Consider the following 22072-nt stretch of genomic DNA (forward strand, 5'->3'; position numbering starts at 1 on the left):
ACCGTAGCAAACAGTTTTTAGCTGGCAATAAAATTCATCATGTTAAAAATAAGATAAATGAGGTCAGGCAACACATAAAATATCAAATGAGATCTCATTTTAAAGGGGTGCAAGTGTAAAATCATTGCGATTATGCTATATGATCGGAAAAGTTATAGGATTTAGTACAGCATATATAAGTAGCTCCCTTTTTATCTACTTTAATATGTATATATTTAGGTAATAAGATTAAGTGTATCTTACAAAGAAAAGTTTAAATTTTGGCTTCTTTAAGCGAAATAAACTGCAATTTCTCAAAACAATTTGCATTCTTACAGCCAATTCCAATATAAATTAGTGTTTTTTTTTTCAGGAAGGATTTTGGAATATGAAAAAATGAAGCAGTCGTACGTTTAAAAAGATTTATTTTTATTTTGCAAGTTCTAACAAAAGCGTGTTGCAACAACATATTATTGTACAAAAAAGATGTCTTTTTATTTTATAAAAAACACAAAATGTTTGCACACAACTATCTAGTCAAAGAAATATAAATTATGTAGTTTAATCTTTCACTCGGTGCTTTATTTGTGTTGAGCAAAAATTATTTACAAATTATGCGCAGAGCTAATCCATCTTTCCATAAGAAGCAGTCTTCCAATGAGTTAAGTCACACCGGCAATAATTACAATAATTCCACAAGCTCCGTGTGATCCAGAACACGTTTTTTGAGTTTTATTTCTCATCTCCTATATTCGTGTCGCGCGATAATTGACATGCACTCCCGAAATATACACACACTTTCACTCCCTGTCTCTGCACCCATTTTATTCTTTCAGTGGGTCTCGGTGCAGGTGCACGGCATGGCGTTCGTCGGCTTGGGCGTCTTTTCGCGGATGGGCAGAAGAAGAGAGAGAAGACGCGTGACCGGCGCCTCCACCACGATGGACAGCACGATACCCGCGAAAAACGACGTCAAGACGAAACCGAAAATTAGTTGAATCTGCAATGAAATTAAATCATAGAAAGAAACTAAAAAATAAAACTGTAAAACTACTTTGAAACTAAAAACATCAATATTTTCATTTTTTTGTATATAGATGTATATCGTCCCGCTTAATTTCGAGTTCTAAAAATCAGAATGCCACAAAAATATTTGGTTCGTAGACAGCATTTTCAACCATCTCACGACTGAAAAATTAGATTTTGCGACCCGCTGGAATTTTATTTAACTTTGAAGATTAAAAATAAATCTTTCAATTTAAAGGGCTGATTGAAAATAATTCCTAATGAGTTGACCTCGATTGAAGCTATTTTCGTGGGGTGGTTAAGCCTGCTTTGAAAGTTTGTCTTATTTCATTTATAGATAGCAATTGAAAGGAAAGGGAATGAATACCTCAAGACGAGTCTATTGGTGAGCAGATTTTTATACAATTCTGACGCTTTTAGAAGGCGTTGACGAAATTTGCAAGAATCGAAATAAAAGTAGGAAAAATTCTCCAAAATGATGGGAAACAATAACATGCATTTTTTTACTCTACTTTGCTCTTTGCTTTGGGAAAATTGTTCCTTAATATAGGAAAATTATGGTGTCGCCATCTGTTGGTGTCAGGGCTTTCGCAATTGGTGGCAAGGTTAAGCTCACTTCAAAATCAACTTATATAAAATTGCTTAAACTCACTAAGAAATCAAATTTATATATCTTTTCCGATTTATTTTAATTATTTGAAAATTTAAAATAAATTTGCGTATTGATTTTTGAGACGCAATTAAATCTCAGAGTTAAATTAGATTTTTTTTAATATTCACAACGCCAATTTTCATTTTATTTCGGGTAGAAAAAAATAATTTAAAGCAGATTTGCGTTTTACATCATCATTATTATAGTGTTTCATGTTTCATCAATAGCAATTATTTTCTTTTTTAATAAAAAAATATCTTTAGCGAAATTTTAAAGAAAAAAATAACTTAATTTATTGTACTGACAGTCTGACCTTGTTTGTTTCAAACAATGAGATCAAAGAAAAAGTTGCGGATGCATGGCTTGAAAGTCCTTTTAAATTTTTGCAAGATTAAAAATTTAAAAAAATGGCCTTTTTGGTTTAAATGATTTTCTACCAAATTTCGCCATGCATAGTTAAAAAAAAGCCGAAATCAAATCATTGCTAAAATACTTTATTTTCTATTAAAAAAAAAACAGTTTTAAATTTGACTCACGACAAGGTCCCTGTTCATGATGAGGGGCGCGTCCATGTTGAAGTAGACCCACTGGATGATGCCGGCGTGGACGAGGTAGGCGCAGTAGGTGGCCCTGCTGAAGGGGACGAGCATTTTGGCCGAGAGGATGCGTGCCACCCAGCCGCCGTGTCCGGCGGTGCAGGCGACCAGGATCCAGGCGACGGTGGCCGCCCAGAGGGTGTGCGACAGGGCGACGTAGGCGGCAGAGGCGGCCGTGCCGAGCAGCCGGCCGTAGAGCGCGTGCACCAGGCCGAAGTTGGTGCTGAGGGCCAGCGTCCAGCCGACGCACACCACGGTGCGGCTCATCTTCACCGCGCCGTTCGTCTCGCTGAGGAACCAGCCGACGCCCATGCCCACCAGGTACGGCCCGAAACGCGTCCACGGCTTGTCGTACAGGTCGTCGAACACCTCGAACGGCTGCTCGATGCTCGGCTGGTGCTTCAGACTGTAGCTGATCGTCCCCGTCACGGCCCACGACGCCAGCAGCAGCACCCCCGCCAGCGAAACCGCCACACGTGGACGTCTAAAAAATTAAAATACCATTATATTTTGATTAGAAATAATAATTAATTTTTTTTAATCTTAATAATATCAAAATCATAAATCAACGAGGGTCATGAAGTCAAGAAATTGCTAAATTGTTTAGAGAAATTGAAAAAAAAATTATAAAAGCAGTAGCTTGGTTCTGAAAGAAATTAGGAAAAGATATAATATTAATACACACAAGTTGTATATAAGCCCTTAGTGTTCGAAACCGCCAACAGTTGGCGCCACCGTATAATTTCGATATTTAAGGAATTTACACTGCAATTTCATACTAAGTCCTTAAACTGTGCATTCTTAACTTAATATGCTTTCTTTTGAAGTACTGAAAGCCAAAATCGCAGTTAAGCCAATCGCCGTAGTATCATGAAAATCTATTTTTTGAAATAGAAAATCTTTTCCGACGTTTCTACGGCAAATGGCTGGACTGATTTTGGTTTCCAGCAAGTCTAAAGCATTAATTCTAAAAGCAGAATGCACAGCAGCAGGATTTGAGTATGAAATCGCAGCAGAAATTGCTTTGAAATTAAATTTATTAAGTATACGGTGGCGCCATCTATTGACGGCTTTAATCAGTTAGGGCATGTGCAAATGGTGTATTAAAAAGTATTTACAATCTTTATTTAAAAATTTACGCGAATCGTGTGACTTTAAATTTGAGCCAAATTCAACGACATTAAAATTAACTGGCCAGAAAAATTAACATTCAGTAAAAATTTATGATTAGCTTTGAAATCTTGACTTTCCTCTGGCTTAATATTTTCGCTATGGAGACGCAGATTAATTTTATGAATCAGGAATAGTACACAAGCAATATTTGGTTTAAAAAAAAATTCTAGAATATCCCAAAACAAAATTAATATATAACTTACACTTTAAATCTAACAAATTTCAAATTTCATAAAAATTTATAAAATTAAACCGACCTAAAAATGATATACATTTTGAGCAGTTTTAATTTTGCTTAAAATTTGATTTTTTTACAAAAATGCACTACTTATAAAATCGCTAATTATTAAAAATCCTCCTTGCATTAATTATGATCAGTTATCTCTCAATCATTTTATTCAGCTTTTAATGTTAGAATCAAAATTGTAAAATGTTTGTCTTGGAAAAAAAAATATACCAAACAGATATTATAAAAATTGGGGATACATACCTTAAATAGATGAAGAGAAGAGCAGTGCCAACAACGTAGAATTGGGTGTCTGCCGCCAAATACCAACTCCAGATCATGCACTAGAATTGTAAATTTTAATATGCAATAATTCACTCCTTTGCACCTGGTGCCAGAATTTTTGTAAAATCTGTAATCAGTTATAAACATTGACATGGTCTATTGAGAATGATATATTTGTCAAAAATACTTGATTTTATCATGTTTTCTTTAGATATTTCTTTCCAAATATTAAACAAATTATCAATGCCAATGTAATCAACATCAAATTCATAATGACTAAATTAAAGTACAAAATTCAACCAATTTTAACCATCAAAATAATAAAACGAAAATTAAAATGTGTTAATGTGATTTAAATTTGTTCAATTAATCCAATATAAGCAAGCGAGTTTTCTTTTTTATTAATTTTCCATTAATCTACAATAATGACGAACTAAAGAAGGCAAAAAAGCTAAATAAAACTAAAATATTACAAACTTTCTATTCATTGAGAAATATACTTCAAATTTCATAAAAAAATTATGCATCAAGTACTTTAAATCGTTTTAATATTAAATCCCTTAAACGAATTAAATAAATAACAAAAAAATTACCATTTGCTGGACTGGGAAGAGGGTGTTGATGTAGAGGAAATTCCTCCACCAGACCTTGGGACAGGTGAGGTGGTCCCAGGTCGGAGGGTCGAAAACGGAGTTGCTCGCCTGCCACTGCGTCGAGAAGGAAATTAGCGCCAGGGCCACGACGTACGGCGGCGTCAGCCTGCTCGCAATTAATTCGAAAGTGAAATTCTAACGTCTTCTCAATAAAAAAGCAGCACTGACCTAATGAATCTGTAGACGAAATAACAGACGTAGGTGTAGACGCTGCGGCCGACGCTTTCGGTGCACGGCTTCTTGGTGTCGCGCGACCTCAGGAACACGTAGGCGATCAGGGTACCACTGCAAATTAGCGTCGTGATACATTTCGCAATTTTTCGCGTCTTGCCGGACCATTTACCTAATGAAAAAGAAAGTGTCCACCGAGAAGTTGCCGTTGCTGATCGACTGAAACAAAAAATCCTTCTCGACGAGCGTGCGGAACGCTTGGTTATCTGAAACATTTTATTTGCACTTTCAAACTTCATGTATTTTGACTAGCTTAATTATAAACATTCTAATTATTTTTCCCATTTAATACAATTCTTGTTAAATGCTTAAAGATTGAAATGATTTATTGATTAATATTTGAAATATGAACCTTTAATTAAATCATTTTGAATTAAAATAATTACAAAACTTTATTTTGCGTTTTCCCTATAATATTTTAAATTTTAGAATTATTTTAATTTTATTTATTTCAGGATAAATAAATTGAGATAATTTTTTTTATCTGTTTATATAAATAAATGTTATCCATGAAGATAATTTCAGTACCAAAAATGTACATAATAGATTATAATTTGAATGTTAAGCTTATTAAAATATACCTTTTACCTAATTTACACATTTACAGAATTAAAAGCAAATAACATATTTGATAACATTTTTTACCGTGTTCTACGTATACTGACCTGAAAATCTGAAGGTGTAGAGACATGTATGGCAAGCGATGACCCAGGTGAGCGAAAAGACGCGGAATCCGTGCACCGTGGTGAGCGAGCCTTCGCTCTTTTCCTTCACAGAGAAAAAGCGCCGCACGTTTTGTTTGAGCGAAAATGCAGTCAGAACTTCCAGGGCCCGACCTGATTTTCCAATTGTTAAAATTATAAAAAAGGAAATATTTTATTTTCAAACAACTCCGTTTTAGATAAAAACAATTAATATTGATCTATAAATAAAACAAATTATTTATATTTACTCTGGGTGATGAAATTTTTGAGCAGGCTTTTTTTCTTGCTGTTGCATTTTAGTTCTTCGGCTGAAATTTCGATGGGCGCAGGGCCTTGTGCCGTGTAACCTAGCGTGTTGGCATTGCACTCGCCTTTTTCAGACAAATTAAATGATTTGCTTAGAGAAATGTTTTGTGTTTGCTTACCTTTTTTGCACTTCTCGTCCGGCCTGAACGGCTCAACGCGTGTTTTGGACCTGCTCACTTGGTACAGGTCAATTGCCGTTCCGATCACGGTCAATGTCAATATCGCCAGGCACAAAACACTAGAGGATGCGAAAGTTTAATTTTGCGCAAAGATATAAAAAAAACTGATGGAAATATTTTCTTAAAATTGTATGAAAATATTTAACCTTTTAGGAAGATTATGACGATTGTTAAACAAAATTGCAATTTACATTGTTTTTATATAATTAAAAATGGAAAAATGGCAGCAACTAAATTAAGAAAATTTCATCCAGAAAATTATTTCATTAAGCCACAGAGAGCGATAGATAGATTTCTGCAAGACCTAATTTAAAATTTAAATTGAGAAAAGGGTCTGGAGAAAGGCGCAAATTAATTTGACATAATTCTTGTGAAAACAGCAAAAATTTTAAAATTTGAATTTTGAATAGCCAATTATTTGATGATATTAAAAAATGATTACATTTGTTAAAAAAATTTAAATTTGAATATTAATTTTTATCTAGCATGCAATTTTTAATTTATCTTGAATTACTTACAAGAAGATAATGAATCCAGGGTCACCGAAAAGCGTATAGTCGCCAGGGAGACTCCTCACCCTGGGGACCTGGATGTCCCTGGTGAGTCCCTGCCTCGGGGCGGTGTGTGAGATCATGAGTTGCGTCAGCTGCTTGACTTGGCTCAGGGCTCCGCACTCGGCCGGCAGACACAGACCCAATGAAACCTTTCTCGGCTATTCCCAAAATAAAAATTAAAAAAATTATCGTGTTAATTGGGAAGATAGGGTTATACAAAAGGGTAGAAAATTGACAAAAAGACGCAGTTTAGTTTTTTTTTCTGGAAATAACTGCCCCTCTTTGAGAATTTTGGAATGAAGATGTGTGTTAAAAGTTAAAAGAGGAAAATCCACTATTTTAAAATCGTTGTGCGCCTGTGCGGTGTTAAGAAATATTATAACTCCAACAGGAGAAATTTAAACCCTTTTTCCGATTTAATTTAGACTGCGAATTTAATAAATGACAAAATTTCAATTTCATAATACACACAGAGCTTATTTTTTATTTGACTTTAAACAGGATTCAATTTTATTTAATCAATAAAGCGTGGAGAAATTGCGTTCACAGACGTATAGAGGTCATGAAGGATAATATTCAAATTACTTTCATAATCTCACTCTACAAACAAGACAAAAATTGAATAAAAAAATTAATGTTTTGAAAAGATTTGTTCCCCCTGAGTTTTTAATTTAAACGACTGGATAAACGGACACACTGTACAAACCGCGTGGGGTTCAAGGAGAGAGAAATCATATTCATTAGATGAATTAAGTCGTTGCTGTGACGAGAGAGAAATTGTGATATTTTTCGTGCGTAATCGAAAGGAATGTCCGAAAAGTGGGACGCACGTTTTGTTTCTCAAGCCTCTATCTAGTGATATAATTCACGCTCTTGAGTATGTAACATCATAATTCCGGGCTGTCCACATACACGAAAAGGCAGCTTCCTCGAGTATATGTAATAAATATTTCGAAAAGAGGAGGACTGATCGCAGGCAAAAGTGAGTTTTGAGTTAAACTGCCCGTGACCACGTGTGCTGATGCAACGAAGAAGAAACTCACTCTGGGAGTCAGCTCTTGCGTCAAATTGACCAAAAGGGTGGCGATTCGGAAGACGGTTCGCGGCGCCGACGTTTCGGTTTTATCCCGGTTGATCAGCTCGCATTCGAGACGAGAGCCCAGCCAGTACTCGCTGCCGAACATGAAGCGAGAGTTGCTCCGCCCCGTCGAGTCATACACTGAAACAAAATTTAATACAAATTATAATTTCTGTAAATTAATTTAAGAATAAATCAACTATTTGTAGATTCTCCTTAGTGCAAATAAAAGGCATCAGTTTTGCTAAAAACGAATAGTTATTAACCAATTTCACTGGTAAAAAAGGAACTAATTATTCAAAATGAAAAAATCAATATTTCGGGGGGGAAAACTAGTAAAATTGTGTGTTGAATCAAAACCCAGTACTTATATTTTGTCCAGAATAATGTTCATTAACATTTTAGATTAAATTAAATATATTTTAGAAATTGTAATTTGATTTTTTCTGATTGTGACAATTTTTAAACCCACCTAATTTACTCAGAGCATTAATCGAGAGTCGTAATTTACATAATGGTCTTTAAAAAGCATTCTTTCACAATTTAAATTGCTACTATAGAGTGTCTGTTCGCATCAATTCTGCGTTTTTTTTCATTTGATTGGTAGCCGAAAAAACTCCAAAAATCCCATTTTTATCACGTGTTTGCTATGATTTTGTCCGGGTTTGAATTTTTATTTTTTTGCAATGAATTGAAATGGTATATATTTATTTTAATCAAAAAGTTATTTAAAGTTCCCGTGGATTAGGGGGTTTTATTTGCCCTTAAGAGATAATAAAATCTTTGATTGACCTGACAAGATGAATCAAAACCAAGAAGCCTGTGAAATTTGCCGGTATGTACAGTAATTTTATCGTTAAATCCTTTTTTATTGTTGCTTTGCACATTATAAATTCAAACTATTAAATATTTTTTTATAATTTCAAAATAACGCTTAGCTGAAGCCATAAAATTATCTAAACATCAGCTTCCCAGTCTAATTTAAATTAATTTGGGAAAAACTGTCAATAAAAGCAAAAGCGATAAACCTCCTGAAAGGTTAAAAACACGCTCAAAATATGTTGTTCAAAGTAATTAAAAAAATGGTCAAATGTCTGTTAATATTTTGATTAAATCAAAAAGTCGTTTTAAATCTTTAACCATTAAAAAGCAATAATTCTGAAATTTCTGATTATACTAATTTATATTTATTATTTTGGTGCAGAAAAATCAAGCACATTCCCTAGCCTTTTTAATTAAAAAAGCGAGTGTTAAGTTTGAATGAGAATATGTTCCTGCGTTCTGGAGCGAAACTTATGGGCTCTTGACTTAGATAATTGTTAATTTTTCGCCACACCGGATATCCAATTATCCACCGGTAGTAAAAGCGCCGCGTTGGGCGTGCGTATACGCTATTAAATTTTTAACGACACAGGACAAAGTGAAAGATTAAAGATCTAGTTATTTAAGTAATGAATATTTTTTGCCAGACAAGAATCAACTTTTTCGTGACTCCTTCCTTGACCTACAAACACCACACCTGTTAAAAACTAACAATATATCAGATTTTGACATTATTTTGAAAATGTGACGGACGTAGGTTACAAAATCCTTCTAGAAATTTCGGTGAAAACAGGTTTAGCTTTGCTAATAGATTCTTCAGGAAAAAAGTAATTAACACCTTAGGTTAATCTGATATAAATCGATGATGTTTGTCAGATAAATTCTTGTAAATGGAGCACAATGTGAGATATCCATCCAAAGGCGGAAAAGAAGCGCGCCTTGTGTCAGTGAGAGGAACGAACCGTGACATGCTACAATTTCTGGCCTATTTTTACCCATATAATTAGATAGTTGCATCACTCCAATTTTAAAGCCTACAAAATCGTGTCCTTGAACACGTGGGACCTTGGCTTTGAATCGAATCCTCCGAAATTGCGTCTCTCGCTCAGAGAAATTCAGACACACACACACTTTCTCCGCCGTGTGCATGATTAATTCCTCTCGAGTCACAAAGTTCGTACGCCGCGATCACCCTTCAGATAAAAAAACAGCAGGGCCTTTTTCTATTCATCAGCCACACGATTTCTAAAAGCTTTTTCGCTTTTGTATTATTTGCATGCCAATTTCTAATTCGAATGTAAGCCAGGAAAAACTATAATTTAATAATTTACTGAAGCTTTTTCAAATAAAAACTGTGTAAACGGAAAAGTGTGATATATTTTCCCCCTTTTATTCAAGAGTGAGAGTATGCCTAGAAAAAAACCCTCTAATAATCAATAAAATATGGGAAAATGAAACGTTTGGAGGATGGGATTAGAAATATTTTAACAAATGTATTACTAAAAATCCTCATCTGCTCTAAATATTTTTTAATTATTTCAGTACTTGCCGTACAATCTTGTAAATAAATTGAAGAGATTTTAAATTCAATTGGAACTTAATTTAAGTAGTGAAATCATTTTTTGTCTGGAATTATTCAAGTCTTCCTTTTTTTTTAAATTTTTAAAAGGACTACATAATATGCTACAGGCGTTCTTCACTGGCATTTTAATTATAACAGAAAAAGTAAGTCTGGAAATCATGCAGCCAAGTCGGCACGCAGCTTTTCTTACTGGTGCGTTTCGAATCTAATTGACCCGCAATGCGTTTATAGTTTTCCAAAAACAACAGACAGGTGAGAGTTTAGCAATTTCTTAGAAAAGATTACACAGTTAGTACAAGTGGTTAATTTCTTTGTAAATTGCCATATATATTTATTTTTTAGCATATAAAACTGCTTTAATATTGTTGTTAAATCACTTACATTAATTTTAATATTTTATTTTAAATATTTTTAAAGCCATTTTAACATTGCAAAAATTCGATATACTATAACAACTTTAAATTTATTAATTGAAATGAAAATTTAAATTAATACATAATTTTGTTTAGGCACAATCTAATTACAAAATTCAATTAAATTTATTTTTGCTAGAGATATTATAGCTAATAGTTAAATGGAAATGTAATGAGAATTTTCCGAATTTTAAGCATGTAGACTTCAATTGCAATCCCGAAACTTCCTATTTATCCGGTGGTGTTGAAATCGATCATCATCAGTTCCGATTCCGCCTCGCCCTTGGCAATTTTGCGCAACAAACCGGCGGAATGAGAAGAGGTAGCGGAACCGCAGCCGTTGCGCAACTCGCAGGCAATTTTGGACAATGCGTGCATCCACCTCATTTTCAAGAGGTGAGCGGAGCAGCCAACAGCCAAATATGAAAGTAAAAATCTCGCACACGGGCAGGTACCCGGCGCGAAAAGGCATATATATTTTTTTCCTCGCGTAACTTAAACGCACTCTGCTCTCACATGGTGATGGAAAGTGGAGGCGCGCATTTTTTCGTCGACATTCTTTTCAAGGCAAAGGCGTTTCCTACTTTAAAAATTGCACTAATAAAATGCTGCGTTAGATATTCAGATGAGCCAACGAAGAATGACACGTCAATTTTCTCCTCGTTCATTTCATTGAGTAATAAATAATTGTTAAATTAATTGCGATTAATCATAGTTGTTTTTAGGCCATGGATATAGGTGAGATGTTTGCGTTATAACTTATAACTGTGTCATCACCGTCAGTTTCTTGGTTTTTAAAAATGATTTAACTCCACTTTAAAGCAAAAATGCCCCCACATAAATTATTTATGAGGCAAGAGGAAAAACCACGCGAAAAAGTGATTGCTTTCTAAGTTGCATGTCCTGACAGGCTGCTGCATGTCGTTTTTTAATGCATGAAAACAGATTTAACACAATTTCAATCCGATTTTGTAGAGTAAATCGAAATCAGACGGGAAAACTTGTTGAACTATTTTAATTTTTACATTAGAAAATCGAAACATTTAATAATTGGTTTATTGTTTGTTCAAAATGCTTAAAAATAATTTGTTTTTTTGTCAATTATAAATTTTTCAATGCTTTCTAATTTTTGACAGACAGTCATCATTTTCGGACCTGACGCGATTGATGAAAAAAATGCGTAGACCATCTTTAGTATATATGCTGGTGATATAAAAATTATTTTAAACAAAATAACAGTAATAGGAATGCATTTGATCATTCATCCCCTTAACAAATCCAAACATTCATGAAACTGGAATCTATTTTTGGGAGTTTTGGCAGCGGAGACTTCAATGATCGGAAGGTATTTTTTTATTTAGGGACTTTCCCACAAGAAAACCTGCTCAAACTGTACAATTTTGAATCACATAATTTGTTTCAACTTTACTTCAATAATTTTCTTAAAATATAAGACGAGAAAAAAAGAAATCAAGCAAAAAATATATTTAAAAAATTGGCAAAATATTAAAAAAATAACTGGTTTGATTATATTAATTTTAAACAGATGAATAATGTAGATTGCAACATAAAATTGCAGATAAAATCGATCAAAAACTCATTTTGCAGTCAAATTTCGCAAAAAACCGTCATCTGTATTTTCTTTTCTGTAATGAAAATCCGTCAAATGCTCAACAAAGGACGAACAAACATATGTATATATCCAGAATCAATGAATGGGGTGCCATTATCGCCATTAAAGCGACAGTAGGTCGGTCGGTATTGCAAATTGGCATTTAAAAAGCTGAAAAGAAGCCGTGGAGTCACGCTGACAGAGCATATCTATTCCGTTTTGTTCCGCGTGAGAACATCGTGGTTATTGCTTTCCTCTCGTTTGTCATTCATTCTCGATTGCCAGACCAGACGTGTCTGCCGCGGCAGCGCGTCTCCGATGCACCGTCAGCATCCACAATGATAATTTTTTCATTGATTTTATTTTAAATTACGTGTGAAATGGAAAGTGAAATGAGATTGACAGCTGTAATTTTTGTGTTACGAAATTTTCTACGCTGTTCTGTTAGGATTAAGTACAGAGTAAAACAGGTTTTTGAACACAAGCGGGACATTTTAACGTGAAAAATCCGGCGTTTTCATTCATTATTCGTCTCAAAGGTTGTGTTTAAAGTTGGCACATAATTTCATCATCAAACATACCATATGCTCCGGCAAGCTTATGAATTGTCTCAATTAAAATTTTGCCCGCAAAATTATGGTCTGTTATGTGAACGCTTTTACGAGAGCAAAATTATAATTAAAAATAAGCTTAGGGCTATAATTTAAAAACGTGTGTGTTGCGATTTGCATCATGGCGTGACTGAAATAAACAGTGAAAGAAATTCTGATCTTTGTTTTTCCCATTGTTTCCTGGATTTTATGCCAATATTATTTTTTAATTGAAAAGGAGAAAAATTAGGACTGTTCTTTATGTCTCATTGTCATTTTAATTATCCTCAAATTTTCAGTTCCTATAATTTATTAATAATAAAAAATACAAAAATTAAATCGATTCTGCAGCGAGTGCAGCCTTCGCTAGTTCGCATTAACGATCACCTCGTGAAAAGCTGTCATCAGGCTGACTTCTTAAATTTTTTTTGTGTACCACCACCGTGGGTTCGTTTGGTAAAAGCAGCAGCACGCAATATCCGTCGTCGTGGACCTGTTGCTGCCCCGGGCATTCATAAATACGTAACACTGGCCGAGAGCTCCACTTTCCATCTCTATGCGCTGTAAGATTACCGAATGAATTTTTATGATGAAGCCGGGCAGACGTCCTTTCTTCTTTAATTTTTTTCTGCGTGTTGATTATAACTCGGTTTTTCGGCCTCCTTGATTAGACGATGGAAGCACAAAAGGATTTATTAACTCAGGCTCTGCTTTTAGGCGCAAAGGAAAGTTTTGGAGCGCGTGTGCGGACCAGTTGGCCGCCACCAGAATCTCTCTTTTTATTATATAATGTCGGATATATGTGGTTTTTGCTTCTACAGCAGTTTTTCACCGTTAGAGAATCAGATGTTTGCTTTAATTTCTCCGGATGAAAAGAAGACTTTTGCAGCTGACAGAAATTTGCACAACTTTAAAGAGACTCAAAGTGGAAGAGAGTTACCAGATGCCTTCGAATTTGGAAAAGAACAAGAATTTATAAGATAGCAACTTGCCAAAGGAATTGTTCCCGTAATTTATGGTTCGCTAAATCAACGCCTCCCCATAATTTTAAATTTTTAAAAAAATTCAAGCTGCTAAAATTTCTCGAAACTGTGGTCGGATTTCAATCAACTTGACATATTTTAAATCTGCTCAGTGAGAGGAATCGAATGATCTTCTATTTTTGCCCAAAATTTCCAACATAAAAATGTTCTGGAAAAATCGCAAGCGTTTATCTTGTTCGCTTTTTCATAAAATCAAAATTTAATTTGATTATTTTAAATATTTTAGAAAAACGTGATGGGTCATTTTTAAAACGTTATTTTTCCAGGAAATTAGGGAGAGAGAATTTTACCCTGCATTTACAGCCATAGAAAGTGTCCAAAATTCGAGATTTGAACGTCCGCATGATTCGAAAACTTTGAAGGACGAAAATTTTCCCTCTGATATTCAAACTCTGTTGGATGGCAGCAGGAATTTTTCCACGAGACAAAATAAATATAATAAAATTATAATTTAGGCCAGGTCAGTTATCTTTCAATTTCGGAAATAAGGAAATATGTAATTATCCAGAACCATTATGCTCAATAGTATAATTTTTTACAGATAAAAAATTATGAAATAATTCCTAGGTCTTTTCTTGGTACAAAATTTTGATTTTGCATCATGCAATTTCTATGAAATCTCCATCTTAAGTCGGCGAAAGAGAGTTTATAGAGCTAATTATGCCACTAATGATATATTCGTGAGCGAGCACTGCGTGTTTTTTTTTCTCTAGTTTTAATAGCAGGCTTGGACTTTTTGCTCAAATATGTACAAGCCTTGCCGGGAGCAGGTGGTGTGTTCGTTTTGTTTGGCAACGTTTCGCCATAGGAAATTGTGTCCGCTAGACGGGCGCAGAGGCCAAGGTTGCGATTTGAAATCTGCGAATATCTGAATGGCGGTCATTGGCAATGTTTATTTACCCACCAATTAATCTAGTTTTTAGTTTTTTAACTACGCTTTCCAGGTGGTATAAAATTTTTCTTTAAATTGGCTACGAATAAAATTGAAATGAATTGTTCGTTCTTTAAAATCAACGTTTTCGGAAATTACACATTGTAAAATACAATTTTGAACCCTATCATTTCATAAACGGTAAGCAGATTATTGCAATTCTGACGATTAGAGCCTGAAATTTAGCGGTCAACAGTTTTAAAAATTCAAAACACCAGTTTTTTAAATATAGAATGGCCATTGGTTCAAAAATTTCGATAAACACCTATATTTTCAGAAAATGGCACGTAATAACCTTTGACCTTGATCAATTGCCTTAAATTTCCAATGCACAAAACTTATTTTTTAAATTGGTCCACTGGGAGAAGAGATATTGGATATTGCTCTCAGAACTGGATTAAATTGGTACTTTTCTGTTCTAATAATAAAATTGCACTAGCCAAAATAATTAGGTCCTGCATTCGCAGAAATTCCGCAGGCATTTTTTTGTTCACGCTCGCGCAGATTTGTTGCTTCATTTGACAGAAGTCGACCAGAGGAAATCACTTCTGCGAAGCATGCGTCATGCAATAATAACAAACTGCGTTCTACTCGCGGTGAAAGAAAAGTCTAGTTAGAACATTCAAAGATGATAAACGCGTTTGCTTTTCGATTAGCACGAGAAGCACACAGGGACGAAGAGAGAAAATTTATATTTTGACGCCTCCGACGCGCCTCAAAACGGACGGAACAAGTTCTCGCCTATAGAAATCAATTCTGTTCCAACTAGAAATCTGGACATTATGTGAAAAATCCATGCGAAAAAACTTGTTTGGGCAGCATTAACATTTAATATCTGCTTCCCGGGCGCATGACCGCGTGCAAAAGTGAAATGCTTCTCGCACTTGCAATTAATTTGCTCGTAAAGGATGACGTATGACCGAAACGCTTGAATTTTGTTCTGTAAGTTTTTTGTTTGACATCAACATGTTAATTTTCTTATTTTTTGTTTTAATTAAATGTTCTAAAATCTTTTCATTAATAATATATATTTTCCAAACTGTCATATTTGAGAAGGAAAAATTGTTCAATGAATTGTGATTTTTGTAGCATATTTAATAATAAATTATCATGGTTTTCGGTGCAACTAAAACTGCTAAATTAATTTAGAAGAAACTTCTTACCACCCAATCGAGGCCTGTGTGGTTCATTTTAGTAATACGAGGAAGATTTTTAAATTAATAAATGATAAATAAAGCGAAATTAACCTTTGCACTGACGCTTGCAATTCCATCTCATAGTCTATTGTTAACCAGCACGCCGACACGTGAATATTTCTCTTGCTTCTGTTCCTGAACAGTATCCTGATTTGGGCGTTGTTTTCTTTTTTCTGAAGGCCAATTGCGTTTTTGCAATAAAGATCAAAGATAAATATCCAGAATCAGCTTTTATCACGGGACACAGATTTTGTATAATTGCTTGGTCAATAAAATGTCATAATTAAAATTAAAATTTTTATAAAAAAAATCACTTCCACTCGAGCCGTGGGAAGAAACGTAATTAAAAAAATAGTCTAAACATCCTTTCTTTTTCCCCAATTGGTGCTGACCGTTCGACCCAAACGATATAGATTTTTAGAAAGCCAAATAAATTAGCCTCGTCCGAGTGATATCTTTTACGAATTTCACCGTCTGGTTTCGCAACGCACATGTCACTAAAAGTCTCCTGTCATTCGAATTTGTTTCAAAATTGAATGAAATCGAAAGTGTCGATGAAAAGGGCTTTTTCTTGCATTAGAACTAAAATTTTCGTGAGGCGCGACACGAGCAAGTCACGTCGTTATTCACTTTTAATTTTTATTAGCGAGGCGCATGCGATTTTCGAGAGCGAGTGTTGAAATTATCAGAGTATGAACAACAATGAAACCGGCGTTTTCACGAAAGCAATCTGAATGAATTTCTGATAAGAATTCATTTTATCAAAATTTAAATAATTTTTTCAATTTCAGCAAGATTTACATGAAAAAATTCAATAAAATTTTATTTGTAAATAGGCAGGGAATTTCTTTGAAAGAAAACTTTCGCAAGAAACGTAAGAAACCTGCGGAACTAACACAAGATGCCTGCGTTCTTACCAAAATGATGGTCCTTATTTGGTTTGTTTTTAAAATTTTAAATTTAACTGTTAAAAATAGACTTAAAACCAATATATTAAATACTCGTATTTTAAATCTGGTTAAAAAAAGGCTGGAAATTTTGATGATTGTCAGTATATTTGTTTATAATGATAGATTTTTCAAATCAGACATTACTAACTTTGAAAGGATATCAAATTTCAAAGAGCTCTCGGATGGAAGAGATTGGCTGTTTAATCTTTTCCTCTCTAAACCTCACTGTTCGTAAATCAGTGCAGGATAACTATTCAACAATTTAAATGTCATAAAATTTTAAATTAAAATTCTCTCATTTGATTTTTTTTAATATTTCAAACCTGCTTCGCACTTGTCAACAGTTTGCAATGTAATCATTATTGAGAAAAAAAATTGAAACTGACTTTTCTCAGCCCAGGGTTGAGCAGCGTTGAGGGCGAGGGCGAGTCTGCGCATTTGCCTGAGGCAGTCGGGGGCCACGGGGCCGACGTCGGGCCAGGCGAGCGGCGCCGCGGGATCCCACACGTGCAGCAGGGCGCCGAGGTCGGCGCCGGCGAGCGTCGTTAACGACGCCGCCACAACTAAAGACAACAACACCGGCGGCGCCAACATGTTCGCAGCAGCGCGTCCGGACCGAAACTGACAATGAGCAGCAGCCGCGGACGAGAGATGCTTTCACTCTCTCTCCGCGCCCGAAAACATACGTTGAGGAAAATAAGCGCAAGTGGTCCTTCGCCTCTTAGCGCGTACGTGTGTGAGTGTGTGTATGTGTGTGCATATATTACGGGCTGCGGTGACTGACGCGTGCAGTAAAATCTGCTTCCTTGAGTGATTTTTTCGTTTAATCGAGCATCTCGCTGCAATTACCAACGAATTAAGATATAAAATCAGGGTTTGCGCATTGGTACCAATTTTGAAAGCTAATTTTAAGGTTGAAATATTTTCACTCTTCCTTCTGCTCACAAGGAAGTATCTTGAATGAAGAAATTTTCACCAAACTACTAATTTTAAGTGTCGAATTGTTAGGCAAATTGGGCTCTTTTATATTTATAACGATTTTGATTTTTTTTCGCAAAATATTGAAGAATAACTTTTTGTTCTTAATTTACAATTAAATCGTTTATTAAACACAATCGTGTACAACTTACGTTATTAATACGTTATCATTATTTGTTTAAATTAATAGAATTTGTAGACTTACTTGCTTGTGTCAAACTAGTCAGGTCACAGCTTAGAAAGTAAAAAAAACTTCATATTTTTACCACACGCTTTTCAAACTAATTTTATTAGAATGTTTTTATGTATAGCTTTGTTTGATTTAATTAATATTTTTATGCTCGCATTCCACAATCATATTTAATATTTACATTTAAAAATAATTGAGCCAACAGAAATATTTAATAAAAGTAAAAAATAATTATATAACGATTATATGTAATTAATTATATCAAACATAGTTGAAAATAAATTCAAAATGATGACCGGGCATGAGTTGGAATATTAAAAGGTATATGAGAAAGGACGCCACGCTGTGGAAAAAATAAAGTCATTTCGGACTCTGTTCAGAATAAGAGACAAAATATGAACCTATATCTAGATTGTAAATAATGGTGATAAAACTAAAACTTGTTAACATCCTTGTTGCCAATGCATGGTTCAGTTGACTCCAAAATTGACGTACGGTGTACATTTTTGAGAAAAGTGCGGCTGCAAAGTTAGCATTATGTTTTTCAAATGGTGATGACTGCCTCCTTATTTGAAATCATATTTTATTTCACAACAAAGATTGACGCTGTTGGATAGGTCTTGACGAGAGGAATCGAAATCTGCCAAGAAAATGTGATCAAGCGCTGTATACATTTTGGAGAAAAACTGAATTTTTACTGTAGCAAGGTCTTTTTTACTTATTGAAAATTGCAGAACAAATTGTTAGTCGATCAACTCTGCTATTGCATCCAACAATTCAAATAATTTTCAATTGTCGCCGCAGGTATCAATGCACTTTAAATTTCAGATTTTGACCAATGTGTCGATAAATTAAACTGATTGTCAATGGTTTTATCCGTTTTATCTCTTGATTTCGACTCCCCTCGTCGTGACCTATCGATTTTTAGGTAAATATTCCTTCTGATAAAATAAGTCCTTGTTTTCAATTAAGAAAACAGTGCTCAACGCTTGATGGTTAAGAAAAACACTCCTTTCCAATAATGACGCATTTAGGTATTCATAATTTCGTCACAAAATCAGGGTCATTTTTGCATGTATTTATCAGAAAATTTTACCATACCATTTGAAAATGACTAGAACAAATAGACGCGTGGGCAATAGGTGAGCTGTTTGCCTAGGCCGAGTGCATGCTAATGTGAAAAAACGGCAAAAAGTGCGACTTTTGCTCACTTTCTTGCTCCCTTTAAGGAAAATAGAAACAGCCTTGAGTGTGTCGGAACATGAACCGATCCTTTGTCACACCCAATATTTGCGGACGCGCTGGCAATTTGCGTTTCTTCCGAAGACAAATAGAATGTATTAGCGGCAAACCACGGATTATTAATTATTAGATATATTGTGTCGTTAAGCACACACAGCGCACGGGGAACAATGGCACTCGTTCATTTTTTATTTTTCGTAGAGCAAGTGGCTCCCTGTTGATTTTTGCGGGCAGAGAAAGCTAGCTTGGCTCGGCAAATAAATATATATAAGCACGCCGATTTTGGTCATCCCATAACTGATGCCGGCGGCGCGCTGCTCTCTCACGTGCGTGGAGAGCTCCTTATCGCCAAGCGTGCCTCTTTGACCGCAAAAATAATAAACTATAAGCCGCTACTCTTACTGCCGATTGCTCGCTGATTTTCATTTCCGCCTTCCTAGGATTGTTTATTTAAGGCTGTGAAATTTTAAGTGTGTATATTTAAAAAAAAATAAATTGTTAAATTTTAATTCGCCCAATACTCCAAATTAAATTTTGTTTGAAAGAGTAAAATTTAAAAATTGAATTTATTTTTCTTCAATAGAACAAAATAATTTAAATATTTAAATTCATTTTTTCATTACTCTTTTGGAGAATTTTGAGAATGCAATATAATAACTCACTTTTGAGTTAGTTTCGCAATTTAAAAGTACAAGTATGCGTTAACTACTTTCATGATGTTTTTAACTTCTTTTTATGATGTTTGATAAAATGAACATCAATATTTAGGTAGTTGGTCTAAGCCAAAGGTCTCAAATGGTTTGTTTTCGAAAATGTTTTTGTGGTTTAGAAAACTAGCACCATCATTTAAAAATCCAAGATCCGCCTCCTCAAACGTGGTGGGTGTGACGGAGTGTGATCTTGAGTGAACATTTCAAATGGATATTTAGCTTCGTTTTCAGAAAATTCAATTTTTAATTTCGAAAAATACTAGATTTTCAATTTTTACAAATGTTGTGACCTCCAAATCTCGAGTTCTAACCGTCAGAAATGGAAAAACTGAATACCGTTCGACTTGGCTTGACTTTCCCTGGTGAGCTGAATGGTTTTTGGGGCACTCACCCTCAACCCTAAACCCCTAACGGTCTTTATTTCATCCCCAGAGTAAAAAATATGAATATTTTAATCCGTTCCCGATATTTGATCCCTTTATTATATCTAGAAATTGAAATTTTGACACTTTGCTGCTCCGTTTTGTAAATAGTTTAAAACATTTTTGAATGGTTAAAAACTGATCACGAAGGTTGTTCTAGACAGAGAGCAAACATGCACGATTTGCTGTTACGTTTCATACATACGCTAAATCGAGATTTAATCGTTAATCAGTGACGCTGGCTACTTCACTAGTCAGTCACCCAATTAGCGCTTGTTCGCAGGAGAAAACGCTTTCGCATGCAGCTGTAGCGGTGATCGGTCCCTTTGAGATAAAAAAGTTATTGCAGAGATGCAAAACGTATTCTTTCTTTCACTTTACTGTTAGCTGCTGCTTTAGTTGCTGCTGCGTGACTCTGATTTTTATCTAATTGTGTCATATTTCACGCTACGAATTCGAATTGAATGCGCATTTTCTGCTTCGCGCCTCTCTTGCTTTAACCTCCTTGTTGCCAGATAAACTCTGATAAATATCCGCTCAAAATTCGAGAGTGCATAAAATGCAGTTGAGAAATAAAACCAAAAACCATTTCACACCTTTCCTGAATGAAAGCAAACAGGAAATGTGTAAAAGTAGTGGGATGAAATGAAATATTTTAGCACTTTTTTAATTTTTGTTGCTGCTAACTGTCCTTAAAAATTTCAACCCTCGGTTTGCTATGTAAAATTGAATTTTTTGAAATTTTGACTATTTTACATCGTTTAAAACTGTTTTTGTCGGTATTTTTTAAATTCATTTTATCATGAAAATACCCTACTTCAAAGTTTTATTTTGGTTTAAAATTAATATTTTAAGCAGGTATTCCCCACAAGGAAATACAATCTTAATAAAGAGGTAACTGTTTCATAGAATTTCCTAATTTAATTGAAGATTAATCTCAATACTTCAGAAAGCACACGCAAGACGTGAAAGATGGGAGGTGGTGCAGCGAAAGTTCCTAAAAGTATATATTATATGCATTGATCTTAAGCTTTTAGTGCAGCACGACGAGATGCCGAAAACCTTGCTTTGCTTGCTAGACTTGAACTAATTCAAGCTACTGCCTATTATTAAATTAGAAAATTTAATATTATATTAATTATGTTAATTATTACTTTAACTATGCTCAATAGACTGATTTTATTTCCGACTTCCGTATAAGGTATTTCGTTTCATAACAAATTTACTTGATATTAAAATAGTGGTCAAATGATTTTAATCCCACTAAATATTAAAAAAATGACAGTAATATCATTTGTTCTCTTTATATTTTATTACAAAATTTTACAGCCACCAGTATTTTTTAGTAACTTAATTTTAAAATCGTTGTTCTGAAAATGAATTAAAAGGATTTTTTATATTGACCGACCATTTAGCAATGAGGTGTGAAAACTAATTGCCCGCAGCCAAGAACACATACATGATTGCTTCACTTTGACAACATCTTTGAATGGGTTTTGGGTTAGAGCGACTAATTGTAAGAGGACTAATCTGCTGTCTCACTCTGTTGGACAAGCACGCCTTTCACACCATCAGGATAATATCAGGCATTCAGGGCCGTCAGCCGAAGTAATTATTTTTTTTTCGTCTGAGAAATCCATTAAAGATGTCGTGCAAACTGAAATCATTAAATCATGACCTACCTCCACAACACAATAAAAGGAAACGTGGAAAGATTTTTTTCATAGATTTTTCCTGGTTAATAGGATT

At 34.6% G+C, this 22072-nt stretch overlaps 1 protein-coding gene across 1 annotated transcript; it reads right to left on the reverse strand.

The window, feature by feature from the left end:
- Positions 1-387: 387 nt before the first annotated feature.
- LOC135948288 (O-acyltransferase like protein-like) lies at positions 388-17421 on the reverse strand. Its single transcript, XM_065497496.1, has 12 exons — positions 17168-17421; positions 7608-7783; positions 6529-6722; positions 5951-6069; positions 5774-5896; positions 5487-5657; positions 4934-5027; positions 4759-4875; positions 4531-4696; positions 3917-3996; positions 2194-2737; positions 388-979 (listed from the first exon to the last, which is right to left on the reverse strand). The coding sequence occupies exons 1-12, from the start codon at positions 17373-17375 to the stop codon at positions 812-814; spliced, it is 2160 nt and encodes a 719-aa protein (XP_065353568.1). The 5' UTR covers positions 17376-17421; the 3' UTR covers positions 388-811.
- Between the last annotated feature and the right edge of the window lie 4651 nt (positions 17422-22072).

Source organism: Cloeon dipterum, chromosome 1 (assembly GCF_949628265.1).
Source record: "Cloeon dipterum chromosome 1, ieCloDipt1.1, whole genome shotgun sequence".
NCBI classification, from domain to species: Eukaryota; Metazoa; Arthropoda; class Insecta; order Ephemeroptera; family Baetidae; genus Cloeon; species Cloeon dipterum.

Excerpts from the sequence above, each read along its gene's own strand:
- LOC135948288 (XM_065497496.1), bottom strand. The coding sequence starts at position 17,375 with ATGTTGGCGCCGCCGGTGTTGTTGTCTTTAGTTGTGGCGGCGTCGTTA. Across the intron at positions 5,658-5,773 it reads CAAAAATTTCATCACCCAGA|GTCGGGCCCTGGAAGTTCTG; the intron begins GTAAATATAAAT and ends TTGGAAAATCAG. Across the intron at positions 5,028-5,486 it reads CTACACCTTCAGATTTTCAG|ATAACCAAGCGTTCCGCACG; the intron begins GTCAGTATACGT and ends AAAATGTTTCAG.